Source organism: Nematolebias whitei, chromosome 14, assembly GCF_014905685.2.
Source record: "Nematolebias whitei isolate Nwh7 chromosome 14, NemWhi1, whole genome shotgun sequence".
NCBI lineage: Eukaryota > Metazoa > Chordata > Actinopteri > Cyprinodontiformes > Rivulidae > Nematolebias > Nematolebias whitei.
The window spans coordinates 20,686,253-20,707,244 of NC_056511.1; the positions used below are offsets into that span (position 1 = coordinate 20,686,253).

General features: G+C 38.4%; 1 protein-coding gene across 2 annotated transcripts; it reads left to right on the forward strand.

The window, feature by feature from the left end:
• Positions 1-504: 504 nt before the first annotated feature.
• proser1 (proline and serine rich 1) lies at positions 505-19,743 on the forward strand. 2 transcript variants are annotated; one of them, XM_037687986.1, is made up of 11 exons: positions 505-625; positions 695-760; positions 2,818-2,886; positions 3,198-3,292; positions 3,383-3,476; positions 11,181-11,291; positions 11,596-11,697; positions 12,032-12,110; positions 15,473-16,769; positions 18,189-18,336; positions 19,122-19,743. In XM_037687986.1, the coding sequence occupies exons 1-11, from the start codon at positions 581-583 to the stop codon at positions 19,245-19,247; spliced, it is 2,232 nt and encodes a 743-aa protein (XP_037543914.1). In that variant the 5' UTR covers positions 505-580; the 3' UTR covers positions 19,248-19,743. The 2 variants fall into 2 exon arrangements, with proteins under 2 accessions (XP_037543914.1, XP_037543915.1); XM_037687987.1 differs by having other exon boundaries at positions 18,189-18,333.
• The last annotated feature ends 1,249 nt before the right edge of the window (positions 19,744-20,992 follow it).

Consider the following 20,992-nt stretch of genomic DNA (forward strand, 5'->3'; position numbering starts at 1 on the left):
GATCAGCTTCTAAGGGGTCCTTCCGTTGTTGACGAAAGCTGTCAGTAGCTTAGCTACATTTGACTTCGCTCTCACGTTTTATTTAAAATATAATGATTTTTTTTAAATGCCCTAGTCTCATTTATTGTTATTAAGGCAGACATGAATTTACAGCTGTGAAAAAGTCATTCACGTTTACTCTGCAATTTTTTGTGTGTTTTTGTCGCGCGGTGATTAGATTTGAATAACCGTAGCACGATAGCTTGTTGTTAGCCTCAGCCGAATCTGGTACGGACAGGTTTTTACACCGCAGACCGTTCCGGATGTTTGGGATTCAATGCTTGTTCTCCGTCTGAAAACTAAATTTAAACTAATATATAGACCACGCTGTATTCAAATGATTTGTTGCAGCCACATACCGAGTTAAATCTCGGATTTGCTTAAATCAGCGTGTTTCCAAACTGTGGGTTAAAAAAAAAGTAAATTGATTAAACGTAATTTAATTGTATTTTACTTGACCTCACTTCATCATTTTAAATTTATTTGCATGGTGTATCAGTTCTTGTAAAAAAAAAAAAACATTGGCATTTAAGTTGATAACATGGATAAGAAGTCCTTTGACATCGTCCTGGATGAGATCAGAAAGGTATTAAAATGTCTTTTAAAATATATTTTGTAAATTGCTTCTTGTACTGATTGTATCCTGTTCTAACAGTGTGTCCTGACTGATCAGAGGGTCAGAGCCATAGAGCAGGTCCATGGATATTTCTCCAGTGAACAGGTACTGTCCCAGAACCTCTTGAATTTAGGGTTTTGATGTTTATATGCAGTAAAACTTCATAAATTTTAGGTAGAGTTCTCCTGCTTCTGGGTAAAAACAAACATTTTCCTGCGTTTTGCTAGTATCTAGTGCTGGCTAAATATTAATCCATTTTCCTGCATTTTGTTTAGGATGCACGGATCCATATTTTTTTACTTCCGATCTCGATACTTAAATCTGGAAATCGGCCGATACCGATCCAGTTCCGATATCATCATGATCATCATAGATTTTATATGAGGCTGTAATAATCTCCTCTCAAGCACAATTTATACAAATCTATGCATGCATGTCCAAAAAGGCAACTTGAGGCAAGTTTTATTAATGTTGGATAAGTTTCAAAGTTAGAATTAAATTCTGCTAACACAAAATGTTTTTTTTTTTATTCCTAGCTTTAAAGTGGATATTAAAGTGATTAATTGAAGTGATTGTTTGTTTAAAGTTATTTTATATATTTTTTTAAATAAGGGGGAGATATAAGAATTTTCTTCTTTCTGCACTCTTTTCATTCAGTGTTTTGTTCTTGATTAATTTGTTTTGTTTCTTTTGTTTCTTTTAAATGAACGGATAAATGAATTAAATAAAATAAAAAATTAAATGGCTTTAAACATCTGCTAAGTTCATGGCATAAACCAACACAGACATGTTTTTAGTATTTTACATTGCTTTATAATGTAGCTGTTTTTTTAATATATAATTTTCTTGTAATTTTCAAATCATGGTTTTTTTTTTATGATTGTCTACTGTTGTACTGATAAATATCTCCTGGAGGGTAAATTATATCTTGGCTGCAAGTATCAAGCTGTGAAATCCTTTGTTTTCTACAACTGATAGTGGTTGGTCATTATAATGAAGTTTAGCAACTTCTCTGTAAACATTCGAGCTCCGTGGCTTCAGTGATGTCTTCTTCTTGTTCAATCCGAAGCAAGCAGTCTGATTTCGGTCAGCCGCGTTCAGTCTGTCCCTCCTCGGAGACCGGCACACTGAACGGGGCACATTGGACACGGCTGGCCGGGGTCGGGCTGCCTGCTATGGGTTCAGCGAGAGGAGCAGACCGCTGAAGCCATGGAGCTTGAATGTCCCACATAAAACTAACTTTACAGCGGTTTAATGTGGCGCTATGGCTCTGCAGACATTACACATTGCTGTCTTGATTTGTGGAGTTTCTGGTGTAAAATACTTCCACACAGCGGACATGTTTAGATGAAAAGTTGGTTAGCTGTTAGCCACAGTGCTGCTAACTCAGTCCTCACGTTGTAGCTGGCTGCAAACTATGAACTGGATTTCCTGAATGTGAGGTGGGTCTTATTACTCTGGGCTCATGAGACGCATCCGTTCAGGAAATCCATTCCATAGTTTGAAGCCAACTTGCATCATGGATTGGAAATCTCTGCAGGTTGGATTGGAAAAATCAGATACGTAAATTATGCTGGTATCGGAGGCCGATATGGATACTGGATCGGATCGGCCCCATCCCTAATTTTGTTAAGTGTTTGCTAGTTCTTGTTTATAGCTTGTATTTTTTCTGGCTAAGTATAGACATGCATTTTCCTTTTTTTGCGTGGGTTTCCTCTCACAGACCAAAAACATGCATGTTAGGCAAATTGGTAACTCTAAATTGTCCCTAGGTGTGAGTGAGAGTGAATGGTTGTCTCCATGTGTCTCTATGATGGACTGGAGACCTGTCCAGGGTGTCCCCCGCCTCTCGCACAGTGATTGCTGATGTAGGCACCAGTCACCCCAACGACCCAGAAAGGAAGAAGCGGGTAAAGATAATGGGTGGATTGATGGGTGGATGGTCTCCAAATGGAAAGCCCTTTCAACGTTTTTTCAGGAAATGTTCTAGTTTGTTTTATTGCAAGTGTTTTATGTGAAATATTTAAAAACAGTAAATATAGAAAAATGAATCTTACAGAAATTCCAACTAAATTATCACATTTTTTACACAAATTCTATACCAGAACATTGCAGCTGCATTTTTTTATTATAAGCTTTATCAATGTTTTGGATGTCTGCAGGTGGCTGAAATCTTGAAGTACTTTTCATGGGCAGAACCTCAGATCAAAGCAGTGAAAGCTCTGCAGCATGTAAGTAACATTTGATTAAGCTCCATGGATCAAGGTGTTTAGAAATGTGGAAAATGTTTCCCTTATATTAGTGAATGCATATAGATCAGCCAAAGATAAATTGAGTAGTGCTGCTTAACTTGTCACAACTCACCAGTTTTTTTTAGCAAATCATGCATCTTTGCACATCCTAACCTAATATTTTTTTAGCATTCATGTCTTAACTGTTTAAAGCTGTTTAGCTGGAAATTGGAAGAACTTGTTCATATGTTCTACATATGTGCATACATGTTGTACATTATTAAATGTGTTTCTCTTTCTGATGCCTGTAGAAAATGGTTGCAATCCCCACAACCAAAGTTGCAAATATCCTGAGCTGCTTCACCTTCTCAAAGGACAGACTTGTGGTTCTGGAACTAATAGCTTTGTAAGTACATTTTAAAACGTGCCATTAATGAGAGCTTCTGTTTAACTGAAATCAGTGTAGGTCTGTTAATAATCCTTTTTTTAAATACAGAAATATTTCAGATGCACAGAATTATCGGCCTGTGGAGGATCTGTTTCGCATTCACTTGTCTGAGAAAAAGCGTGCTCGAAGGATATTGGAGCAGGTAAGCAAACCTTTTTAAAAAGCACTTTGGCTGTGGTGTTTATTCCCTAGGAACTGTTTTCTTATTTCCAAAATTTAAACTAGATAGTACGATGAACTGTAGATCCCTTAAAATGTCAGTCAGAACATAAATGTACACTCTTAGACCCTGTTTACATGACGCCGTGAGTGTGCCCATAGTTTTTCTGCAGCAGTTTGGCCATGTACAAAACAAAAAGTGCTTGTTTTCTCTGGAACCAAAGGTTTCTGATTCCAGGTCTCAGAGTGGAGATCGTCAGGGAAACCTCTGCAGAGGTGTGAAATACTCTGCAGACTTCTACGTCTGTAGTGTGCTCAGGAGTTGTTTAGCTTAGAGCTACATTAGTGCCGTTATGGCAAGCCCTTTTAACATAAAATCGAGTGGTCTGACTATCTGTAGTTACATTCTAGATATCTTAAATTGAGTTTTGACTAGGCACAATTACATTTTGACTAGTCAGAATGCTAATTTAAGATATCTTGAATTACATTCTGACTAGTCAGAATAACAATTCAAGATATCTTGAATTGCATTTTGACTAGTCAAAATGTAATTCAAGATATCTTAAATGACGTCACCTGATTCGTCATTTGACGGGTCAAACATCCGTAATTACAATTCAAGATATCTCGAATGTAATTATGACTAGTCAGAATGACACTTTTAGATATCTTGAATTAAGAAATGACGCGTAGGACCCGCGGCTGCTACTTAGCTGTTCAAACAGCTGCATGCAGAATTTTGGCTGGCTGCAATGGCGCTAGCTGTTCTGGACAACATTGTTAGAAAATGCCACAACTTCCTGTGGCTCTAGTGTTAGTGTTAGACAGTGAGGAAAATGGCTCAGTCTCTGCGCTGTTGTTTTTGTTCAGTTCCTGGTTGTTCTTGTGGGGCAAGAAAACAACCGTATCTGTCCTACCATGCTTTACTGCACTCTCACAGCCTGCATGAGTCACCATAATTAGGCAGTGTCTTACCTGTGAGAAGACTGACTGGCTTTTGGAGTTTTGTATGTGAATGTGAGGCCCATGTTTGTTTGTTTTGCAATTCTTAAGTATTATTCATATTTATTTTTGTTAATTTCATATTTATATTCCAGGTTGAAGGTGACAGTTGAGACTCGTGTAGTTCTGTTCCACAGTGTTTACTTGTAAACAAACCCAAGTGTCTTTTCTGTGTATAAATGATGTCCTTGGGTGAAAGTCCTAAGGTGGTGTTGCAGTAAGTTTATAAAATCAAAATAACATCCATACCCAAGCTTGTCACATGTATGTAAATTGTTCTAGTGTTACGTAGTTACCGGTAGATAGTTTGTTTTGAATTATTTTAAACATTCTTCAATTAAAACACACTTGAGCAGCATACTATACTGTTTTTTTATTTGTGGATTGATTCAGTTGAATTACAAGGAAAACAAGTGCAATTTACAATATCTAGTAAAAACAAAAAACATGTAACTATTTAAGTTAACATTTTATAACTGTACACTATAAATTGATAGTGGATTATAGATATTTTATCAAATTATGTAATTTCAAATTAAATAAATTGGCACATTTATGTATTTTTCATGAATAACTATTTACAGTATTTACATCTAAAAAGTTAAGTCTGGTCCTCTGGACATTCAAAAAAACAAAACAAACAAAAAAAGAAGAAGGTAGAAATGTTTCGTCTTTCATCCGAAAGGCTTCTTCAGTCTGAGGTGCTGCTCAAAGTCAAAAGTCACTTTTATTGTCAAAAACTGCAACATGTACAGGACATACACAGGACTGAAATTACATTTCTCTCAGACCCCGGTGCAACAATAACCATTTAACATTAAAACATTTATTAAACATAAGCATAAAATGAAGTAATAAATGGTTCACACATTTACACATGGTTGTCAGCAGCAAACTGGTTGATCCACTCTGAGAAGGTGCTATTTAAGAGACTGAGCTGAAAACAGCACCTCAGACTGAGGAAGTCTCTTGGATGAGAGACGAAACATTTTTACTTTTTGTGTGTGTTTGTTTTGCTTTTTGAATGTCCAGAGGACCAGACTTAACTTTTTTAGATTTTCCTACCTGGATCATTGAGCAGCATCAAGATATAGTATTTACAGTGATTCACAGCTTGAGACTGATTAAAAATATGAAGGAACAAAAGGGTGATTTATAAATTTTATGTTTCTTGCTGCATTGATATAAACACATGGATGAAGGTGTTGAAGTAAAACATGTCCAGTTTAGACTTCATCTGATCAATCAATCGATCATCAATCCATTCATCACACCATACCCGTTCAACAGTTATTGTTTAGTGTACCCCCTGATCATCTGAGCTGTCAGTGCTGTCAGCAGACTCCTCCTCCGCACTTCCTCTGTAAGCAACACGGAAAGTGGAAACAGCTAGCAGTAAGCCTTGGTTGTCGAAGCTGTACCCACGCAGGACATCTGGACTGCTCCCTGGTTCTGGCCTGTACTTCATGTGACACTTGCAGAGACTGAAGGTGCATAAGTTGACCGAGTGTGGCCACAAAACACATGTTGGGAAGACTATGCAGCATTGAAGGAAGAGCAGGAGGTCTGGAGCCATGTGGTGCAGAATGATGCTGCGCAGGACTTCTCAGGTGGGCACTGGTGAGACCTCAGTGAGCCCTGTGGCACAGGACCAAGTCTGGATGGTACCAGCTCCAAAGCTGAGAGACCATCTCTAGGATAAGTGTGATAAGTGGTTGGGACTCCAGCAGGTGGTTTTTCTCCCGATGCCAGGATGTCAGGATCTGGAAGTGGTCCTACAAAACACACAAGTGACAGAATCACAATAAGTTTTGACAAAGGAAACATGGACATAAAAACATTAACCCAAAGGTTATACCTGTGTAAGCTCTGTAAAGCGTGGAGTGCAAACATCTTTTCACCACAGTTTTGAGCTTTCGCACCACCACCACCACCTCGCTGGCAGGTTCAGGATGGATTCCCTTACAAGAAATAAACATAAAAATATGTCAAACTAAAAAATAAATAAATGTAAAGAGACAAGTGAGCAATTTTGTAGGACACAGTGGGACAGACTTGAGAGTTAAGATTTTTACTTAACTTGCAAATATTACTAATCCATAGAGGTTGAACCTGCATTTATTCATTACCTACAAAAACAAACAATTCTAAACAAGTTAGGAGAGAAAAATATATTTGACACAAGTAATATTGAGATTATGACAAATTTCACATGGCACTAATAATATACAGGTGGGAAAGTTATTACAGTTATTGTGATGAGAATCATAACCATCATATACTAAATAATGTAACAGAAAAGAATGTGTTCCACTCTTATTTTATTGTTTTACCTGTGTTCTTTGTCTGTGCCATCTTTGTAAATCTCTTGTGCAGGCCAGTACAGGAGGACCAGTTGGCAGCTGGAGTTGGGAGTAGTGGGCAGTCTGGTAAAAAAAAAGTGCAACTACATGGTTACAAAAACCTTTACCAGCTGCACTTCTACAGAAATAAGCCAACATTTCTTTTTTCAACACACAATGAGATCTAAAATAGATCTGTTTTTAGCACACACACACATATATATAATTAATACTTGTTATAACATATTTAGCTTTAAACAAGTAATAGATTGTATAATAGATTGATTCACTTAACACATCAACTTACATATACACAGCACGCTACATACACACATAAACATATGTTTGGCACTAATGGAACCTCATAAAAATATAATAAAAAATGTTATATCATGTCTGTCTCAAACACTCCAAATAATGTAGCACACTAAATTAGACTTCTTTATTACGATGTTTATGCGCTTCATATGTTGTAGCTAACGGTTAGCTTGCTAAGCTACGTCTTTTCTTACCTTGACAGCTGTGGAGATTTTCTTCATGGAAGAACTTTTATCCTTTCACGTTTATTAGTTCGAGAATTCGCCGCTGCGATTTCCTCCTCAGCAGCGAAAGAAAAGTTGGCAAATTAAGCAAAGATGTTGAAAAGAGAGACATTTCTCCTTAGTGCAAAGACTCGCAAAGCAGGAAGTGTCGGTTTCCGGTTGTCGTGAAAAAGACGTCGCAAAAAAAATCTTCTTGTTGCAGATACAATAAATAATCCGAGCTGCCGCGTTAAAAATCATGTTAAAAATACGAGCGTTGTGTTGGACTGACCTGATTTTGCAGATTATAAAATAAAAATGCTACAATGCTTTATGATTTTTCCGCCAAAATGCTACGTAAATCTGTGACGTTTTGACTAGTCAGAATAACAATTCAAGATATCTTGAATGTCATTCTGACTAGTCAAAATGTGAATTCAAGATATCTTGAATAGAAAAGCCGTCTACATGATAAAATATTCAAGATATCTTGAATTCATTTTGAGATATCTTAAAAGGAATTTTGACTAGTCATAAGTACAGTTCTAGATATCTTTAAGTTAGTTTTGCCTAGTCGTTATTTGCTTTCAAGATATCTACAATTTAATTTGCACTAGTCAAAACTTCATTTTTGATATCTACAAATACATTTAAGATATCTTGAATAATGACGTAATTTAAGATATCTTTAATTGTAATTATGACTAGTCAGAACTAAAAGTGAGATATCTTGAAAGCAAATAATGACTAGTCAAAATTAACTTAGAGATATCTAGAACTGTATTTTTGACTAGTCAAAATTCAGTTCAAGATATCTTGAATTGAAGCCTCCATACAACTCAATGGTAATTCTGACGTCATTATGACTAGTCAGAATGTAATTAGAGATATCTTAAATAGGTATTTTGACTAGTCAAAATGTAATTCAAGATATCTTAAATAACCAATATGTCTAGTCAAAACTCAGTTTCAGATATCTGGAATGTAAGCGTGGTGAATCCTATTTTATGTTAAAAGGGCTTGCCATAGTGCCGTTAGTTCTCAACTGGTCGAGTGTGGGGGCCGGGGGGCAGTGCTGCATTTGCATTGCTCACTGTTTGGAGTCTGAGCTGAGCTGCTACAATCTGCACTCCCCATCCAGAAGTGGCGCTGCTGGGTGGGGGATTTGGTAGGCGGGGCACTCACTTCTGTTAACTGGGCAACATCCTTAAATGTAGGGGAAACACTGATGTGTATCAACTGTAGACACACAAAATTTTCCTATGGGCTCCATCCCTCGGGAAGTCGGCCATTTTCCATCAGAACTGACAAGTGCCAAATTTGACCTTTTTCTTTCATTTTTTCACAGCACATGTTTTTTTTATTCTCCAAATTTTACACAATGCACATTTATCTCATCTTGAGCAATATCTGTTACTCTGACTGCACATACTTTGATGTGCACACAGTCCAGACCGCCCAGGTGCACGAGTGCCCATAATCACTTCTTGCAGTTTTAATTAGGGCTCGAGCGCTGTGAAGCAGTAGCAGAAGGCCCTTTTGTTTTTGGAATGATTAATATTATTTTTCTCCTAACAGGAGGCTTTTTTTCACTAGGTTCTAGTGGACTGAACATTTTGAAACCTGGCAATTACATAGAACTAGCATAAATATGGAGAGGCGCACAAATCTAGATGTGGGCATGACTAATTGGTTCACCAGAGCCATCTTGACTGCAGCTCTTCTGACTACTTCAATGTTCACAAATGAAATTTAGTACATAGGTGCACTGGTTCAGGTCCTACAAAAGTCACTTGACACCATATTGTAAAGCATACAGGAAGTCGCCCATTTTGATTGCAATGACAATTTAGGCTATTTTCACATCATGCTAAGCACTATTTCTTCTTCAAATATGAACCAGAGTTTCTAGACAATATGATGCACAAAAATGATCCGCAGCGTTTCAAAAATAACAGCGTGAGCGTGGGATTTTTTGGGGATCTGCCCATTTTTCTGTTAAGTAAGACACATATTAGAACTAGTGTAAATATGGGGAGGTGCAAACATCCAGATGTGAGCATGGCAAATTGGCTCACTATCCACCTTATTCCGGATTTGGCGCCACTACCCATAATTCATAGCGGAAGCCGGTTGTTTACTTCCGCCCGCGATCCCGCGCTGTTGTTTACGTTTGTGGGTTAACACACTTGCTAGCAATTTAATGTTTTTGACACAAAAGTTTCCTTTACCTGAAGTAAATGGCAGCACATCAGAGGTGGATACATTGCAAGGATGTTTTAAAAAGCTGCGAAGATAAGTCTTTAACTGTGTCTCACCCATCATTTCTCACGGACTGGGTAGATGATATGAAATCATGGCCCGGAATTACCTACATCGATATTATTAATTACCTTGTTTTTTCTGAAGGCGTCGATGGCGAGGAATTGCGGAATTATAAAAGCACAGAGGCGTATAATTACCTCCACAGCAACAAAATAGATACAGTTTTGCTCAAGAAACAAGGCGACTTTATCTTTCTGAAAGCAGCTGTTGAGCCGAGCCAGAGCGTTGGTCAAGCTAAACACTTAGCATGGGTCATGCTCAGAGAAAGTGGAGTGGTAGAAACGGTCGGCTGTTCCTGTATCGCCGGATTGGGAAAATCATGCAGTCTCGTGTTTTTGATCTGGGGGCTGAATTTTACCAGGTTGCTAAATAAAAAGCTATTCTCGGACAGTTACATGAAATCATATACATCTCTGCTAGCATGCTACTGATGTTAATTACTAACCACTTTGTCTTTAAGATTTGGATTTGGCTGCCAATCAAGTACTTTCTCTTAGTGATAAAGTATTTTGGAATTAAATTAATAATACACTATCATCCACAATAACACTGCAACCAGCTAGCGCTGATGCTAACACCATCCACAGTATAGTAATTATAACATTACAATTATAACATTAATAATAATATAATTCAGTAAAAGATAAGAGCTAAGCATGATTAAAATGTGAAGCGGGGACAAATCACATTTTCAATTTCACTCACCGGGAACAGATTCGGCCGTTTTGTCGATGTTGCTGGAAGCTGTCTGGCTCACAGTGGTCCGGATGAGCTGCCTTCTTTTCTTTGGTGGGGCCCGGTCATAGCCCAGATAGAGCTCCGGGTCGGGGTGAAGCTCTGTGGGCTTTTTATCAATAAAATGAAAGGAGCAAACATAAACTCTCTTCGGGGGGTATTTGAGTTTTAAAGCTGCCAGCCACGCTCGTTTTCGATCCTCCTTCCTCGGCATGGAGTGCAGTTCGTAACGCGCTGGGCACACACAGGCCTTTCGAAGTTGTTGATGTGCAAAACAATACGTTTCTAGCTCGTCTTTCAGTTTTCTGGAGCTGTTGTGACAGCCAACAACAGCACAAGTTGAACCCGAACTCATATTAGAATTGTTTAAGCCTCCTGCTACAGCACAAATTACTAGAATTTGTCATTAGCAAAAGTGCCTGTCATTAGCAAAAGTGCCTCTCGCTTTAGCTCACCGGAAGTATAAAACCGGGAGGGGGCGGTACCTGTCTGTCATGGCAGCCCACATACGCTCTTGCAGAATAAGGTGAATAGCCATCTTGATTACCCCTTTCACTTGTTAAAAAAATAGAACGATGGACTGACGGTTGCCTCGGCCACTGACTTTGCGTGGTCGCAGTCCAGACCGCCCTGGCACGCTAAGACCCTTTGTCACTGCTTGAAGTTTTAATTTTATATTGATTACATTTTTTTGTTTGTTTCTCACATCAAATTTGTACAAGTACAACGTTTACTTTACTAATACCTGTTTCATGTTAGGTGTGTAAGGTTGGCTGTAAGGCTCCTGTAGCCATGATCTCCTCCTGTGGAATGATACCAGGAAATCCATACCCTAAAGGCAGACCCAGCTTGGTCACTGGCACGTTTCCTGTAAGTTCATGAAATATTTAGTGCTAAACTTCATTTATTTGTTCTTATTTTTTTTAAAGAAAACTTCTGTGACCTGTATTTCCACCTTCTGCTGACACATTACAACTTGCCTCAGTTGTTTTACACAAAGTAATCCAGGAGTTCGTTGAATATGAGAAGAAATTGTGCTTCTTTGTTGTGTGATATGGTATTTGAGTAGCTAGTCAATAAAAGAGTTCAGTTTGGATGTTTGTTGGTTCAAAGTAAGCCAAAATATTTTTAAATATCAGAATTTTAATTTAATTTAATTTTTTTGTGATCGCAGGGAATCCCTCCTGTTAAAAAAGAAGCCGAGAAAAAAGAAGATTCTTTGAGCGGTATGGAGGGGAAGGGAATCGCTACACGTATTATTGGACCCTCCAAACATGTAAGCAGAAGATAAGGAATCACAACCAGAGATTATTTATTAGTTGTTATATTCCAAGAGAAACCTCATGATAGACTTGATACTTTAATTACCTTACTTAAAGTGATTAAAGACCTGTAATGTTGTCTTGTAATGGGATACAAACACTGACAAATAAATTATTACATTTATTTTATAGAAAGAGATTTAATAGTATTTTTTCTTGTACATAATGTTGAAAAATGCTCTTTCAAAGCAATGTAGTTAAAAAATGACTTTTCTGTTTAATAAAAAGCATTCATTATGTCATTAGTGTTTATCAGTTTAGTGTTTTGTCTTTTTCCTTCTCCCTCAGTTTCCTTCAACCTACAATCCTTATCGACCTGTTCCTTACCCTATACCACCATGCCGACCTCATGCCACTATTGCACCAAGTAAGCAACCGTTTAGCAAAATATATGTGGCAAGCTGATATATAATCTAATCAAACGTGTAGCTCTAATTACATTTCATAGATCACTAATAACGTTCCTTTCAGTCAAATTGGCATTCTTACTAGTCAAAAATGAATTCAAAGATATCTAAAGTTTCTACTTATAAAAATATATATATTTATATTTGGAACTTGAAGCCCAGTGACAGAAATTATGCCATTTAATTTTGAAATAATGTTATTTGAAATGTTGATGGAATAAATTGACTCATGTTGACAAAAGATTCTTGGACAATCCTATTATATGATAAATTAGCTTGCTATATAAGTCCCTATTTTACTGGTATACACATCATATGTAGCCTGTCAGAAATTAAAACACACAAAGCATAATAATAATATGGATTTGAGTGATATTTAATACCATGAAGGCAGATTTTATTTTTATGAACTTGAATTTGTTCACTTAGTTCCTAGCTGGTTTGTGTTGATTATTTATTTATTTTTGTGTATGAATGTATCAAAGACAACAATATTATTTGCAACTGCCACTCAGGTGCATACAACAACGCAGGCCTTGTTTCTATGGGAGGGGTAATAACAGCCAATATGCCCCCTCCCCCCTACAACACTTCTCACAGAGTAGCAGGTATGATTTAAAGAAGACAGCAGCTAGACCCTTCTTTAAGCTTGCTGCTATACTTGCTGGCATGCTGGTTATTTGTGCTTCTGCAGTTTTACCAGGTGAACACATCTGTTCAAGCATACTGACTGACCAGGAGAATACACTTGACAGTCTAAATAATAATGGAGCAGCATTAAATATTAGTCAATATTGCAATTCACTAATTGTGTTTTTGTCAAGATTGATTCAATAAATCCAATTTGTGGTTGAATTAACTGAATTTTGTTGAAAAAATGATTAGTAATCGCAGTGACATATAACAAATTACTGCTTTTAAAATGGCAACATAATGGGGTTACTTCACAACTAAAACAAAAAATGTTGATTCATTATTGAAATAATACTTTTTTCAGAATATTTTGCAGCTTTTAGTTATCTGGTCATTCAGTAGATTTTGTCGTAAATGTGCTTTTTATTTAGACAAACGCCAAAAATCTTTTGCTTTCTTGAATTATTCTGTTTGCTGGCATTTAACATGCGCTGCTTGCATCGGTCTTTTTTGCTGTGTCCAAATATGTTTTTTGTTGATGACTTGCAAAATAGTTTTCAAAAATAGTTGTGTATTTAGTTTAAAAAAGTAAAATTAAACTGGGTTTTATCTTACAAATATTCACAGCTTTTATGAATCTGAGATCATGTTGGGCCTTTGGGGACATTTTCAATCACAAGATTACTTTAGTTTGATTAAACTGTGTATAAAATAAGATGCCAAGTTGATTTGAGCCAAAATGACTAAATTCTTGATATAAACATTTCCTCAAAGATAAGAATGAACCGGAAATGGATTTGAATGACTTTGCATTAGGCTGCTTGTAGGAATGTTTTCTGGCTTTTACCCCTTGCCCCTTTTCATCTTCTGTTAATGCTCTCTGCTAAAGGATTTGTTTTGGGCTTTAACTGACAGTGGGGAGAACAAGTATTTGATAGACTGTTGATTTTTCAGGTTTTCCCACTTGCAAAGCTTGTAGATGACTGTAATTTTTATCATAGGTACTCTTCAACTGTGAGTGATGGAATCTAAAACAAAAATCCAGAAAAATACAATGTATGGTTTTTAAATAATTAATTTCCATTTTATTGTGTGAAATAAGAATTTGATACACCAGAAAAATGAAACTTAATATTTGGTACAGAAACCTTTGTTTGCAATTACAGAGATCAGACGTTTCCTGTAGTTCTTGACCAGGTTTGCACACACTGCAGCAGGGATTTTGGCCCACTCCTCCATACAGATCTCCTCCAGAGCCTTCAGGTTTCGGGGCTGTCACTGGGCCACATGGACTTTAATCTTCCTCCAAAGATTTTCTATGGGATTCAGGTCTGGAGACTGGCTAGGCCACTCCAGGACCTTAAGATGTTTCCTACGGAGCCACTCTTTAGTTGCCCTGGCTGTGTGTTTGGGTCGTTATCATGCTGGAAGACCCAGCCACGACCCATCTTCAGTGCTCTTACTGAGGGAAAGAGGTTGTTGGCCAAAATCTCACGATACATGGCCCCATCCATCCTTCCCACAATATGGTGCAGTCGTCCTGTCCCCTTTGCAGAAAAGCATCCCCAAAGAATGATGTTTCCACCGCCATGCTTCACGGTTGGGATGGTGTTCTTGGGGTTGTACTCATCATTCTTCTTCCTCCAAACATGACGAGTGGAGTTTAAACCAAAAAGTTCTATTTTTGTCTCATCAGACCACATGACCTTCTCCCATTCCTCCTCTGGATCATTCAGATGGTCATTTGCAAACTTCAGACGGGCTTCGACATGCGTTGGCTTGAGGAAGGGCACCTTGCGTGCACTGCAGGATTTTAATCCTTGACGGCGTATAGTGTTACTGATTGTTTTCTTTGAGACTGTGGTCCCAGCTCTATTCAGGTCATTGACCAGGTCCTGCCGTGTAGTTCTGGGCTCATTCCTCACCTTCCTCAAGATCAATGATGCTCCACGAGGTGAGATCTTGCATGGCGCCCCAGACCGAGGGAGATTTTCCGTTATTTTGTATTTCTTCCATTTTCTAATAATTGCACCAACTGTTGTTGCCTTCTCACCAAGCTGCTTGCCTATTGTCCTGTAGCCCATCCCAGCCTTGTGCAGGTCTACAATTTTATCCCTGATGTCCTTACACAGCTCTCTGGTCTTGGGCATTGTGGAGATGCTGGAGTCTGATTGATTGAGTGTGTGGACAGGTGTCTTTTATACAGGTCACGAGTCCAAACAGGTGCAGTTAATACAGGTAATGAGTGGAGAACAGGAGGGCTTCTTAAAGAAGAACTAACATGTCTGTGAGAGCCAAAATTCTTACTGGTTGATAGATGATCAAATACTTATTTCACACAATAAAATGGAAATTAATTATTTAAAAATCATACATTGTATTTTTCTGGATTTTTGTTTTGGATTCCATCACTCACAGTTGAAGAGTACCTATGATAAAAATTACAGTCATCTACAAGCTTTGCAAGTGGGAAAACCTGATAAATCAACAGTCTATCAAATACTTGTTCTCCCCACTGTATTCTACTAATGTCTGGAATGAAATGGCATTTCTAACTCTGACCTTACAGCTAATCATGAAAATCAACCCTTTTCCTTGAATGCTTTTATTGTTTCTAGAACAAAAATTAAACAAAATGATCATAAATTTATTATAATTATTCACCAAGTTTTATCTCTCTTTATTTTAGGTTATGTCAAACCTGGCAATCCACAGAACACAACCCCTGGAGTCAACAGCAGGCCCCTTTTGTTTCCTCACGTGTCCACTCCTTCAACTCCCGTCCCACCCCAGGCTTCACCTGCCCCGCCACCACCCACTACCCCCATTACGCCTGTTTTCCCTGGCATGGTGCCCTCCCACAACGCCCCCTCTCCTGCACCAGCCCCATCTCCGTCTGTGATTAAAGGTGGGCCTCAGACCCCCAGTGGGCATGTCACACCTACGCCTTCGTCCGTCATTAAAGCCCACACACCGTCGGGCACTCCCTGTGGAACACCTGTCCCTGGCAGCGGGGGGTTCTTGTCTTCCCCATTCCATGCTCTTTCTCGACCAGACACCCCTTCAGCTTCCCACAGCAGTCAAGACTTTCAGTCACAGACAAATTCCTCCACTCCTCAGAGGACTTACTCCCAGTCCTCAGACCAGTCAGGACCCAACTTCTCTGGCATACACACACAAACAGGCAACCCCTCTGGTTCAGTGATCCGAAGCTACACCCCCTCTGGTTCATCATCTCTCACTCCTAGATCTTCCACTCCAGGACCCAGTCCGAAACCCTCCCCTGTCCACCACCCTGCTCAGACTCAGGCTGTCACAGCTGGATCCCTGAACAAGCACTCTGGGGGTAGTAACAGTGGCAGCAACAGCCCTGTACCGCTGGCGTTTCGTTCTGTTCCACCGTCTGTTGGCTCACTGGTGCAGCCAGGCTCTGCTCAGGCCACGCTGGCACGTTCCTTAGGTCTGTCACACTCTTCAGGTTCTCCTCAAGTCTCTCTCCCCAGCCCTGTTGCCATCACTGGTCTTCAAGCAATGTCTTCCAGCCCAGCACCATCTCATTACCCAGGCCTCTCTCCTTTTCCAGCTCTGACTTGTTCTCTTCCTTCTGCCACCACGCCTTCATCTGGGCTCACAATGTCTCCCACCACCAACATTCCCAACCACCCACCAACCTCCAAATACCCGAGCTTGACTCCCAGTGCCGCTCCTGCCGCAGCCTCACCTTTTGGTCTTGGCCTCGCCTCGGCCCCATCTATATTCCAAGGCCTCCCACCTGGGGCTAGCCCCACCACCTTTCCTGGACTGGGCATGTCGGGGGGTACCAGAAGCCCTGTGCTGCCTTCGTTCATGGGACTGTCAGGAGCAGCTCCAGCTTCAGTTGCAGCCGTGGCTCCGCTGCAGGCCGCAGGCGCTGCAGTCGGGGTCCCATCGTCGTCTCCAGTGTTACCTGGTTTTGCATCTGCTTTCAGCTCCAACTTCCAGCCCGGGTAAATGAAGCTAGAATTTTTACTGCCCTGCATACAGAACATGTCAATATTTACTGTGGACCAAATAATTTAATTCTCCATTCTTAATACTAAATGTATTTATATATGATTCAGTTGCTTGCTGTATAAATATAGCAACAAACTGAATTGCTCTTGTATTTTATACGACAGGAAATTTGTGTCTAGTAATGAGAGAGAACAACAATCAGGGAAAAAGTAATAACAAAAAGAAAAACACAGATTTCCATTTTGCTTGTTGAAGCTTTAAAGAGCATCGTAAATCATGATTCAGTTTTTCCCGTATGTTTGGTAAGTTCAACGCTGCCACTATAAGGGACAAAGTCCACTTGCACTTCTATTCAGACATGATAGGCTTAAACTTTGGTTTGTGTCGTCTTGTGTTGTCATTTTTGCCAGCCCTGTTGACTAATCTGTCAGTTTTATAGTAAGTTATTCTGTCAGGCTAGAATTTAATTTAATTCAATCTTTATTTGTACAGGTTGCATTGAGCCTCAAGGACTCATTTACAAGAGAGACCTGTTTTAAACAAAGAACACATGACAACAGTAGAAAGAAGTGTATGAAATGAAGAGTAAATGGAATAAATTATATAATAATAAAATAAATAAAAAACCGAAACAAAAACAGCTGCATTATAAAGCGATGTGAAATACTAAAAACAGGATCATTGGTTTTTGCCATGAAAGCCAAGTCTCACCTTTAACATCAAGCACTTAAACATTCAGTACACAGGGCATATATTTTATTTATTTATTGTACTCTATTAATCTGCAGCTGGGAAATTAATTCTCTGCATTTTTCCATTGCACATGTGTAGCAGTGGGCTGCCATTTAAGGCATCATGGGAAAATGATAAGAGTTAAGCCAGCAAAGGAAAAAATACTTGTTTAAAAACAAACAAAAATATTTAAACTCATGTATGTAATATGTGGTGCGAATGACAAATAAAGAAACTCTTGACTCTAATACAAATACATACCAACATTAAATCATAATGTTTACATAATGAAGTTTATTTGATTGAATCCAAACACTGGTACATTTATTCATTTTATACACTTTAATACACAGAGCTACGGTAATTGAGTAACTTAACGTTGAATTGCACATTTATTTATTTTTTCTGAGACATTACCATGAGAGCAGACACTTCCTGGAGTGTCTGCTGGATTCAGCTGTCTTTTTTTTTTTTTTTTCAACTGTTAGGATGTTGGCCAGCCTAAATTTAATGAAGCAGTGAGAGGGGTCCGTCACACTTCTTTGTACAAAATGTGATTTTTCATGTATACGAAATGTTGTTTTTGTTCAAATAAATAATTAAAAACACAACAAAATGAAAGAAAATAAATCAATAAAAGAAGCCTATTCTAAAGTCATCAGTGTTGTTGTGTATTGCAGGTTGACCAGTGCACTTCAGGCTCCTGGAGGAAGTGGGTTTCCAGGCTTGCTGTCCTTCCCTGCTGTGGCAGGCTTCTCACCGTCTGCTTCTCCTGCTGCCCTCAGTGGCCTTCACAACCCAGCCATGCAGTCTCCTCTGCTGCAGGTAGTTGTACACATACATAGGCCTGTCGCAATAAACAATAAATCAATTAATCACATGATAAATGAAAATTATCAACCTCATTTTCATTTATCAGCTTTATCGTTTCTTCGTGTCTCTCTTTCTACTGAAGACACTGGATGACGCTCGTCACTGGCCCCTCCCTTTCTCTTTTCTCTTTAAAATCTTTTAACCGTCCAAAATCATGTTTTTGGATCGTTAAAAGCAGCTAAGCTGAGAAGCTAAGCTATGAGCTAAGCTAACAGGCCGACTTCGAAAACAAAATCTCCCGTCTTGTCAAAGCTCCAAAATTCACAGTTGAAACCCGTGCCTTGGTGTAAAAATTTGTTTTTCTCTGCAAAAAGAAGCTGAGAACTTGTTTACATTTTTTCAAATTAAAAGCTTTGTGTGAAAAATGCTATGCTAAAGAGCTCAAACCACACCGAGCGTCCATCATTTAGAGAACTGAAAAAACGAAGAAGAGATAGCCCATGTCACGTCAAGGGGCCTCTCACCCATTTTTCTTAAAAAGAGACACGCTGCTCACTCCCATACTATCCATCCTTCGGTTCTGTCTTATACTGCCATCCAGTGGTCAAAAAACGGTACTACACACAACATAAATGAACCAACATTTCTTCTTAAATTTGATAATTATTACTAATTAGACACACGGTAGATTTGAGTTTTTGACTTTCAGCTTAAGAAACTGCTATAAGTCTCCACTTATTTGAGGTTCAATGAGACTAACCTGTATAAATAAAGGTTGAATTCATTTTGTCTTGCTTTAGGCTCATCCTACATCTGCCTTGGAGAGCTTTCCTCCTCAAGCCACCAGTTTCACCAACTACCCTGCAGGCCCTGGAAACCCCTTCCCACTCCAGCCAGGACTGCACCCTCAGTTAGGTTGGCAGTAAACTGTTGACATGTTAGGACTCACATGCAGACCCTTGCAGTTTGCCCAGCCCTACTTTGAAGTAGGTAATATGTCTTTGGCCTTGAACCATGAAGAGCCCAGGATAACACGGCTTCATCACTTCACAGCAGGGTGGCTTAATTCAGGACACACTACTCTGAATATATGGGGGAAGAGGAAGTATTGTTACTCATCGTTTGTAAATATTAGTTATTGAAATGGATAGACTGTAACTAGCTGTAATGATAGGCTTGACTTGCCTGTTTTTAGGAATACGTTTATTATCGAATTGTAGAAAATAGGAAATTATGTTAAAATGGTCATTTGTGATTATTTTATGTCCGATTACAAAATCAATAGGGAACAAAAAGCTTTTGGATTTATTTACCCAAATCTTTGATTTTAGTATGAACTTATTAGTAATTGGTGGTTTATAATAAGGACTTACATTTTAAGTGTTTCTACAGTACTGTAAATATTTGTAATTCATGTTCTGGCTCAGGAGTGTTGTTCTAAAAAAAGGTGCATTTTACAGTTTTGTTTTCTTTTGTTCTTTTTTTGTATACTGTGATTCATACTTTGTATGTGTACAAAGTTGACAAATGTGACTCTCAGTACTGTTATTGCAGTATTTGAGCAGAAATACTTGACTTTATGAAATCTACTACACATCTCAGATAATGTATGGACTTAAAATAAACAGCAATATATGCAGGAATGCATCACCCTTTTTTTCTGCAACAGATTGAAAACTAACTTATCTAACAAGGTTAAGTAAGGTCATCTGGACGGATTCTTCTGGAAGAATTTGTCCATAGGACGTGACCTTGTTAGATTTATCTACCTGGGTTATTGTGCATGCATTAGGATACTTCTAACAAATTTTCTTTGCACAGTTCAGCTCACTATGAGACGAGCTCATGTCCAGTTCAGTGATGGAGAATAGACTTCCTGTTTTTGTATTGTCACTTTACATTTGTATCATTTTTATTGTGGTGGGAGGATCAGTTTGAATATCAATATTATCAATACTACCGTGGGGATTGGTATCTAATGAAATCAGGGTAATAGTATTGATACTTTTGTTTCAGTCTGTATGAGCTGCTGTGGTTTTGCTTGTTTTCCATGGTTGTGTACGTCCCGCTGCTTCCACATGCTGCTCTTGTCACTGCTAGAGCTGGTCTGTAAATCACATTAACATAAGTTTACATCCATAACACACTTGTTATCACAAGTTAACGATTTGATTGACTTATTCAATTTGCACACCTTGAATCTTTGTTCCATCAACTGCAAGGTGTTTGTTCACTTATTTGTGTGTGAAATTGTAAATTGAACATCTATATATTGCATATAAATATTACCTTTATTTATACATATGTATTCAATTCAACACTTTTCAGTCAGGTCATCTGGACAGTTTCTTTTTTTTTTGATGAAATGTGAAAAAAAAGTAAAAAGAAACTGTCCAGATGACCTGACTGAAAGTTGTTGGATTGTATACCTGGATTTTTGAGCATGGACTTTTTTTTTTTTTTTTGTATTCATTTCAGTTTCTATAGCTCCAAATAAAAGAAGTTGTCTCAGAGCACTGGACTGGGGTTTGAGAGCAAGGAAGGAGAAAAAAACGACACCAGATCAAGGTGTAATATACACATCATCAATATACAGGTGCTGGTCATAAAATTAGAATATCATGAAAAAGTTGATTTATTTCAGTAATTCCATTCAAAAAGTCAAACTTGT